Consider the following 10000-nt stretch of genomic DNA (forward strand, 5'->3'; position numbering starts at 1 on the left):
GCAAATGCAGGTGTTCGTCCCAAATGGCACCCAATTCCCTTTATAGTGCACTACCTTGACCAGGGCCCATAAGGAATAGGCTGCCATTTAGGACGCAGATCAGGATGAATGCAATGCATGCGTGTGATGAATGTCTGTCTCAGGTTTGAGCAGCGTAGCACCGTAGCACTGGCCACTACTTTCCCCCTTTATTGATTTATGTCGTTTTTAATTCTGACCTTGATGAGAATGACTGCTCACTCAGCCCCTTCTCCCACCTCTCTCCTGCCTCTCTCTTGCCTCTCTTCCTCCTCTCTCCTTCCTATCTCCCTCCTCTCCCTTCTCTCTCTCTCTCCCTCCTCTCTCTTTCCTCTCTCCACCCTCTCCCTTTCCTCTCTCCCTCCTCTATTCCTCTCTCCCTCCTCTCTTCCTCCTCTCTTCCCCTCTCTCTCTCTCCTCTATCCCTACTGTCTCTCCTTTCTCCCTTCTCTCTCTTCCTCCTCTCTCGCTCTCTTTCCCTCTCCTTCCTCTCTCCCTCCTCTCTCCCCTCCCTCTCTCTTTCCTCTCTCCCTCCTTCTCTCTTTCCTCTCTCTTTCCTCTCTCCCTCCTCTCTCCCCTCCTCTCTCTCTCTTGCTCTCTCTCTCCCTCCTCTCTCTCTCTCTCTCTCTCCTCTATCCCTACTGTCTCTCCTTTCTCCCTTCTCTCTCTCCCTCCTCTCTCGCTCTCTTTCCCTTCCCCTCCTCTCTCCCTCCCTCTCTCTTTCCTCTCTCCCTCCTCTCTCCCTTTTCTCTCTCTCTTGCTCTCTCTCTCTCTCTCTCTCTCTCTCTCTCTCTCTCTCCTTCCTCTCTCCCTCCACTCTCTCTCCCTCTCTCTTTCATCTCTCCCTCCTCTCTCCCTCCATCTCTCTTTCCTCTCTCCCTCCTCTCTCCGTCTTCTCTCTCTCTTGCTCTCTCTCTCCCTCCTCTCTCTCTCTCCTTCCTATCTCCCTCCTCTCCCTTCTCTCTCTCCCTCCTCTCTCTTTCCTCTCTCCACCCTCTCTCTTTCCTCTCTCCCTCCTCTCTTCCTCCTTTCTCCTGCCTGTCTAATTTTCTCTGTCTTTTGCTCTCTCTTCTCTATTTTTCTCTCTCCAGCTTCTCTCTCCTCTCTCCTGCATTTGTGCCTCCTCTGTCATTTGAATGAGCAATCTGTTTTTCTGCGGTCACCCCCATAAATATTTTATCGGCATTCAAGCTTAGCCTGCTCAACTCAGGCAAGCCAGGACCTGGCACCGCCTCAGGTGTGTTTGTGTGTGTGTCCCTGGACCTGGCACTGCTTCTCCCTCTCTCTTTGTCTCTCTGTCTCACTATCTCTCTCTCTCTACTCTCTCTCTCTCTCTCTCTCTCTCTCTCTCTCTCTCTCTCTCTCTCTCTCCGCTGCAGGTGTAAAAGCAAGAGTGCTACTGTTGTAAATGCTCATTAAGCTGTGTGTGTGTGTGTCCCTGTGTGTGTCCCTTTGTGTGTGTGTGTGTTCCTGTGTGTGTGTGTGTGTGTGTGTGTTCCTGTGTGTGTGTGTTCCTGTGTGTGTGTGTGTTCCTGTGTATGTGTGTGTGTTCCTGTGTGTTCCTGTGTGTGTCTGTGTGTGTGTGTTCTTGTGTGTGTGTGTGTGTGTGTGTTCTTGTGTGTATGTTGTTTTAAAATGATGATTAGCTCTGTGCTCTTCTCTGATTAATATACACAATATATACAAAGTATGTGGACACCCCTTCAAATGAGCAGGTTCGGCTATTTCAGCCACACCCGTTGCTGACAGGTGTATAAAATCGAGCACACAGCCATGCAATCTCCATAGACAAACATTGGCACTGGAATGGCCTTACTGAAGAGATCAGTGACTTTCAATGTGGCACCATCATAGGATGCCACCTTTCCAACAAGTCAGTTTGACAAATGTCTGCCCTGCTCGGTCAACTGTAAGTGCTGTTATTGTGAAGGTGAAACGTCTAGGAGCAACAACGGCTCAGCCGCAAAGTGGTAGGCCATATAAGCTCACAGAACGGGACCATCGAGTGCTGTAGTGTGTAAAAAGTGTCTGTCCTCGGTTGCAACATTTACTACCGAGTTCCAAACTGCCTCTGGAAGCAACGCTTCCACAAGAACTGTTCGTTGGTAGCTTCATGAAAGGGGTTTCCGTGGCCGACCAGCCGCGCACAAACCTAAGATCACCATGCGCAATGCCAGGCATCGACTGGAGTATTGTAAAGCTCACCGCCATTGGACTCTGGAGCAGTGGAAATGCGTTCTCTGGAGTGATGAATCACGTTTCACCATCTGGCAGTCCAAACAGATGAATCTGGGTTTGGCGGATGCCAGGAGAACCCTACCTGCCCGAATGCATAGTTCCAACACAGAGTCCTGACCTCAACCTCATCAAACACCTTTGGGATGAATAGGAACGACGACTGTGAGCCAGGTCTAATCACCCAACATCAGTGCTCGACTTCACTAATGCTCTTGTGGCTGAATGGAAGCAAGTCCCTGCAGCAATGTTCCAACATCTAGTGGAAAGCCTTCCCAGAAGAGTGGAGGATGTTATAGCAGCAAAGGGGGACCAACTCCATATTAATGCCCATGATTTAGGAATGAGATGTTGAACCAGCAGGTGTCCACATGGTCATGTAGTGGAGATGGTGTGTAGATTTGTACTGTTGTTGAACTGTAGTGTAATCTCTCTCGCTCTCTCTCTTTCTCTTGCTCTTGCTCTCTCTCTGCCTGCTGTCTCTCTCTCTCTCTCTATCTCTCTCTCCCTCCCTCTCCCTCTTGCTTTATCCTCTCTCTCTCTCTCTCTCTCTCTCTCCTCTCTCCCCCTTCTGTCTCTCTCTCTCCTCCAGTGTAAGTTGGAGCAGCAGGGCTGTCTAACAGGGAAGGAGCTGAGTGTGAAATGCCAGGGCATGTGCCCCTGTGCCACCGCTGCCGCCCCCATCACAGAGACCGAGGACAAACACGGCAAGTACACACACACATACAGTGAAGGAAAAAAGTATTTGATCCTCTGCTGATTTTGTACGTTTGCCCACTGACAAAGAAATGATCAGTCTATAACTTTAATGGTAGGTTCATTTGAACAGTGAGAGACAGAATAACAACAAAAAAATCCAGAAAAACGCATGTCAAAAATGTTATAAAATGATTTGCATTTTAATGAGGGAAATAAGTATTTGACCCCTCTGCAAAACATGACTTAGTACTTGGTGGCAAAACCCTTGTTGGCAACCACAGAGGTCAGACGTTTGTTGTAGTTGGCCACCAGGTTTGCACACATCTCAGGAGGGATTTTGTCCCACTCCTCTTTGCAGATCTTCTCCAAGTCATTAAGGTTTCGAGGCTGATGTTTGGCAACTCGAACCTTCAGCTACCTCCACAGATTTTCTATGGGATTACGGTCTGGAGACTGGCTAGGCCACTCCAGGACCTTCATGTGCTTCTTCTTGAGCCACTCCTTTGTTGCCTTGGCCATGTGTTTTGGGTCATTGTCATGCTGGAATACCCATCCACGACCCATTTTCAATGCCCTGGCTGAGGGAAGGAGGTTCTCACCCAAGATTTGACGGTACATGGCCCCGTCCATCATCCCTTTGATGCGGTGAAGTTGTCCTGTCCCCTTAGCAGAAAAACACCCCAAAGCATAATGTTTCCACCTCCATGTTTGACGGTGGGGATGGTGTTCTTGGGGTCATAGGCAGCATTCCTCCTCCTCCAAACACGGCGAGTTGAGTTGATGCCAAAGAGTTCCATTTTGGTCTCATCTGACCACAACACTTGTGGTCAGATGAGACCAAGTTGTCCTCTGAATCATTCAGATATTCATTGGTAAACTTCAGACGGCATGTATATGTGCTTTCTTGAGCAGGGGACCTTGCGGGCGCTGCAGGATTTCAGTCCTTCACGGCGTAGTGTGTTACTAATTGTTTTCTTGGTGACTATGGTCCCAGCTGCCTTGAGATCATTGACAAGATCCTCCCGTGTAGTTCTGAGCTGATTCCTCACCGTTCTCATGATCATTGCAACTCCACGAGGTGAGATCTTGCATGGAGCCCCAGGCCGAGGGAGATTGACAGTTCTTTTGTGTTTCTTCCATTTGCGAATAATCGCACCAACTGTTGTCACCTTCTCACCAAGCTGCTTGGCCATGGTCTTGTAGCCCATTCCAGCCTTGTGTAGGTCTACAATCTTGTCCCTGACATCCTTGGAGAGCTCTTTGGTCTTGACCATGGTGGAGAGTTTGGAATCTGATTGATTGCTTCTGTGGACAGGTGTCTTTTATACAGGTAACAAGCTGAGATTAGGAGCACTCCCTTTAAGAGTGTGCTCCTAATCTCAGCTCGTTACCTGTATAAAAGACACCTGGGAGCCAGAAATCTTTCTGATTGAGAGGGGGTCAAATACTTATTTCCCTCATTAAAATGCAAATCAATTTATAACATTTTTGACATGCGTTTTTCTGGATTTTTTTGTTGTTATTCTGTCTCTCACTATTCAAATAAACCTACCATAAAAATTATAGTGTCACGTCCTGACCAGTAATAGGGGTTATTTGTTATTATAGTTTGGTCAGGACGTGGCAGGGGGTGTTTGTTTCATATGGTTTGGGCTATGTATTTAGGTAGAGGGGTATTTGTTTTATATGGTTCGGTGTGTGTGTGTATGTAGAGGGGTGTTGGATTTATGTGTTCCGGGGTTTTTGGTTTATGTTCTTGTTTTGTGTTCTAGGGTTTCTATGTTGTGTATTCCTTTGTTGGCCTGGTGTGGCTCTCAATCAGGAACAGCTGTACATCGTTGTTTCTGATTGAGAGTCATACTTAGGGAGCCTGTTTTCCACCTGTCCCTTGGAGAGATTGTTTTTGCACTGCTGTGTATAGCCTGCGAAACTGGTGTTCTTTGTTTATTGGTTTTTCGTGTTCACTTTACAAATGAAAGTAAATATGAGCACTCAATCCGCTGCGTATTGGTCCGATACTGATTTCTCCTTATCAGAAGACGGAGCTTATGACATATAGACTGATCATTTCTTTGTCAGTGGGCAAACGTACAAAATCAGCAGGGGATCAAATACTTTTTTCCCTCACTGTACACACACAGTCACGCACACACACACACACACACTGTTGTTCTGTAAGTGTGTGTGTGTTGTTCGCCAGTGTGTGTTGTTCGCCAGTGTGTGTGTGTTGTTTGGTCAGTGTGTGTGTTGTTCTGTCAGTGTGTGTGTGTTGTTCTGTCAGTGTGTGTGTGTTGTTATGTCAGTGTGTGTGTTGTTATGTCAGTGTGTGTGTGTTGTTCTGTCAGTGTGTGTGTTGTTCTGTCAGTGTGTGTGTGTTGTTCTGTCAGTGTGTGTGTTGTTCTGTCAGTGTGTGTGTGTTGTTCTGTCAGTGTGTGTGTGTTGTTCTGTCAGTGTGTGTGTGTGTGTGTTGTTATGTCAGTGTGTGTGTGTGTGTGTGTGTTGTTCTGTCAGTGTGTGTGTGTTGTTATGTCAGTGTGTGTGTGTGTGTGTTGTTCTGTCAGTGTGTGTGTTGTTATGTCAGTGTGTGTGTTGTTCTGTCAGTGTGTGTGTTGTGCTGTCAGTGTCGTCTGCGTGTCAAGGTCTCTAGCTGTTTGTCAGACAGCAGTCTGTGTTGTTCTGTCAGTGTGTGTTGTTTGGTCAGTGTCGTCTGCGTGTCAGACAGCAGCCTGTGTTAGCCAGCTGCCAACGGAAGCCATCTATTGAACGTAGCTGTTTGGTGATGTTGATATGACTGAGGCCTAATGATGTGTTATTCTATGGGAGAGGATACCTTTTTCCTCCCTCACCACTTCCTCATACAGCAGCTGTCTCTCTTTGAGTTCAACACAAGTCAATCTGAGAGACTGGGGTTAGTAGGTAGACTAGCAGTGGTCTGATTGAAAAGTCTCCCACTCTGTGAGTGAAATAGTCTTTCCGTCATGATGCCCTTCGTTATTTAGAGTGGACATATATCCTGATATCTAGACGCACCATTGATCGTCCGTGACTCTTGGTGGTGTGGATCTGCCAGTAGATTCAAACAGTTGTTCATCTCAGTGTCGACTGGTACAGCAAGTTGTTGATGTCTACATTAGCTAGCGAGATCATTGTGCAACATGTTACTGGGGATAATGTGTTGATTATTACAAATACTGTGTGATATGTTTATTGAGATAGTGAATGAGGTAGTTGTGGACTCGGTGAGACCTGTCCTACTGTATGGTAGTTGTGAGACCTGTCCTACTGTATGGTAGTTGTGGACTCGGTGAGACCTGTTCTACTGTATGGTAGTTGTGAGACCTGTCCTACTGTATGGTAGTTGTGGACTCAGTGAGACCTGTCCTACTGTATGGTAGTTGTGGACTCAGTGAGACCTGTCCTACTGTATGGTAGTTGTGGACTCAGTGAGACCTGTCCTACTGTATGGTAGTTGTGGACTCGGTGAGACCTGTCCTACTGTATGGTAGTTGTGGACTCGGTGAGACCTGTCCTACTGTATGGTAGTTGCGGACTCGGTGGACCTGTCCTACTGTATGGTAGTTGTGAGACCTGTCCTACTGTATGGTAGTTGTGGACTCAGTGAGACCTGTCCTACTGTATGGTAGTTGTGGACTCAGTGAGACCTGTCCTACTGTATGGTAGTTGTGAGACCTGTCCTACTGTATGGTAGTTGTAGACTTGGTGAGACCTGTCCTACTGTATGGTAGCTGTGAGACCTGTCCTACTGTATGGTAGTTGTGAGGCCTGTCCTACTGTATGGTAGTTGTGAGACCTGTCCTACTGTATGGTAGTTGTGGACTCAGTGAGACCTGTCCTACTGTATGGTAGTTGTAGACTTGGTGAGACCTGTCCTACTGTATGGTAGCTGTGAGACCTGTCCTACTGTATGGTAGTTGTGAGACCTGTCCTACTGTATGGTAGTTGTGGACTCAGTGAGACCTGTCCTACTGTACGGTAGTTGTGAGACCTGTCCTACTGTATGGTAGTTGTGAGACCTGTCCTACTGTATGGTAGTTGTGGACTCAGTGAGACCTGTCCTACTGTATGGTAGTTGTGGACTCAGTGAGACCTGTCCTACTGTATGGTAGTTGTGGACTCGGTGAGACCTGTCCTACTGTATGGTAGTTGTGGACTCAGTGAGACCTGTCCTACTGTATGGTAGTTGTGGACTCGGTGAGACCTGTCCTACTGTATGGTAGTTGTGGACTCGGTGGACCTGTCCTACTGTATGGTAGTTGTGAGACCTGTCCTACTGTATGGTAGTTGTGAGACCTGTCCTACTGTATGGTAGTTGTGGACTCAGTGAGACCTGTCCTACTGTATGGTAGTTGTGGACTCAGTGAGACCTGTCCTACTGTATGGTAGTTGTGAGACCTGTCCTACTGTATGGTAGTTGTAGACTTGGTGAGACCTGTCCTACTGTATGGTAGCTGTGAGACCTGTCTACTGTATGGTAGTTGTGAGACCTGTCCTACTGTATGGTAGTTGTGAGACCTGTCCTACTTTATGGTAGTTGTGGACTCAGTGAGACCTGTCCTACTGTACGGTAGTTGTGGACCTGTCCTACTGTATGGTAGTTGTGAGACCTGTCCTACTGTATGGTAGTTGTGGACTCAGTGAGACCTGTCCTACTGTATGGTAGTTGTGGACTCAGTGAGACCTGTCCTACTGTATGGTAGTTGTGGACTCGGTGAGACCTGTCCTACTGTATGGTAGTTGTGGACTCGGTGAGACCTGTCCTACTGTATGGTAGTTGTGGACTCAGTGAGACCTGTCCTACTGTATGGTAGTTGTGAGACCTGTCCTACTGTATGGTAGTTGTGGACTCGGTGAGACCTGTCCTACTGTATGGTAGTTGTGGACTCGGTGAGACCTGTCCTACTGTACGGTAGTTGTGAGACCTGTCCTACTGTATGGTAGTTGTGAGACCTGTCCTACTGTATGGTAGTTGTGGACTCAGTGAGACCTGTCCTACTGTATGGTAGCGATGATATAAATGATGGTTACCTCATGGAAGGTGAGCCCTGTCCTACTGTATGATAGTTGTGAGACCTGTCCTACTGTATGGTAGTTGTGGACTTGGTGAGACCTGTCCTACTGTATGGTAGTTGTGAGACCTGTCCTACTGTATGGTAGTTGTGGACTTGGTGAGACCTGTCCTACTGTATGGTAGTTGTGAGACCTGTCCTACTGTATGATAGTTGTGGACTTGGTGTGACCTGTCCTACTGTATGGTAGTTGTGGACTCGGTGAGACCTGTCCTACTCTATGGTAGTTGTGGACGCGGTGAGACCTGTCCTACTGTATGGTAGTTGTGAGACCTGTCCTACTGTTTGGTAGTTGTGGACTCAGTGAGACCTGTCCTACTGTATGGTAGTTGTGGACTCGGTGAGACCTGTCCTACTGTATGGTAGTTGTGGACTCAGTGAGACCTGTCCTACTGTATGGTAGTTGTGGACTCAGTGAGACCTGTCCTACTGTATGGTAGTGATGATATAAATGATGGTTGCCTCATGGAAGGTGAGCCCTGTCCTACTGTATGGTAGTTGTGAGACCTGTCCTACTGTATGGTAGTTGTGAGACCTGTCCTACTGTATGGTAGTTGTGGACTTGGTGAGACCTGTCCTACTGTATGGTAGTTGTGAGACCTGTCCTACTGTATGGTAGTTGTGGACTTGGTGAGACCTGTCCTACTGTATGGTAGTTGTGGACTCAGTGAGACCTGTCCTACTGTATGGTAGTTGTGGACTCGTGAGACCTGTCCTACTGTATGGTAGTTGTGAGACCTGTCCTACTGTATGGTCGTTGTGGACTCAGTGAGACCTGTCCTACTGTATGGTAGTTGTGAGACCTGTCCTACTGTATGGTAGTTGTGGACTCGGTGAGACCTGTCCTACTGTATGGTAGTTGTGGACGTGGTGCGACCTGTCCTACTGTATGGTAGTTGTGAGACCTGTCCTACTGTTTGGTAGTTGTGGACTCAGTGAGACCTGTCCTACTGTATGGTAGTTGTGAGACCTGTCCTACTGTATGGTAGTTGTGAGACCTGTCCTACTGTATGGTAGCGATGATATAAATTATGGTTGCCTCATGGAAGGTGAGCCCCAGGCCTGTGTGTGTGTGTGTGTGTGTTATGTTATGAGCTGTGGGCTTTCCCTTTCCTCCCCTCAGCAGAGAGCTGTACCGGGCAGGACCTGGCAGACCTTGGAGACCGCCTCAGAGACTGGTTCCAACTGCTCCATGGAAACGCCAAGCAGAACAACTCAGGCAAGCCTGGACCTGGCACCGCCTCAGGTGAGTGTATGTGTTTGTGTGTCCCTGGACCTGGCACTGCCTCAGGTGAGTGTATGTGTTTGTGTGTCCCTGGACCTGGCACTGCCTCAGGTGAGTGTATGTGTTTGTGTGTCCCTGGAGCTGGCACCGCCTCTCTCTGTCTCTCTTTCTCCCTCTATCTCTCCTCTCCTCTCTCTCCTCTCTCTCCTCTCTCTCTACTCTCTCTCCTCTCTCTCCTCTCTCTCTACTCTCTATTCTCTCACTCTCTCTCCTCTCGCTCTAATCTCTATTCTCTCACTCTCTCTCCTCTCTCTCTCTCACACTCTCTCCTTTCGCTCTTCTCTATTTACTGGCTATTCTCTCTCACTCTCTCTCCTCTCTCTTCCTCTACTCTCACGCTCTCTCCTCTCTCTCCCTCTACTCTCTGCTCTCTCCTCTCTCTCCTCTCTCTCGTCTCTTCCAGTACACTCCTTTATGCTGTGATTTACAGCTGACATCTCAGTTATGACAGTCCGTAATGAAATCTTCACCCAATAAAGAGCTATACACAAAGTAGCACATTCCTGTCTGAGTTGCAATGTGTTTGGAAGTCATCAGTGTCACAGACAGACCTTCGCCTGGACCGTATTGAATTAAACTCAGGACCACGTTGTATCATGCGAAAATTAAACGGATATTTAATATAGCTTCCTACATGGCCCTCAAGCTGAAAATAACAAACAAATCATGGTTCAGG

General features: G+C 47.8%; 1 protein-coding gene across 1 annotated transcript in view; it reads left to right on the top strand.

Annotated features, from left to right (window-relative positions):
* LOC115190193 (testican-2) overlaps positions 1-10000 on the top strand; it is a gene marked incomplete at its 5' end in the record, with an annotated part of 61231 nt that overhangs the window by 29652 nt on the left and 21579 nt on the right. Inside the window, 2 exons of the mRNA XM_029748687.1 lie at positions 2846-2960; positions 9163-9285. Coding sequence (XP_029604547.1) covers positions 2846-2960; positions 9163-9285 — 238 coding nt within the window. The remainder of the gene's footprint in view (positions 1-2845; positions 2961-9162; positions 9286-10000) is intronic.

Source organism: Salmo trutta, unplaced genomic scaffold (genome assembly GCF_901001165.1).
Source record: "Salmo trutta unplaced genomic scaffold, fSalTru1.1, whole genome shotgun sequence".
NCBI lineage: Eukaryota > Metazoa > Chordata > Actinopteri > Salmoniformes > Salmonidae > Salmo > Salmo trutta.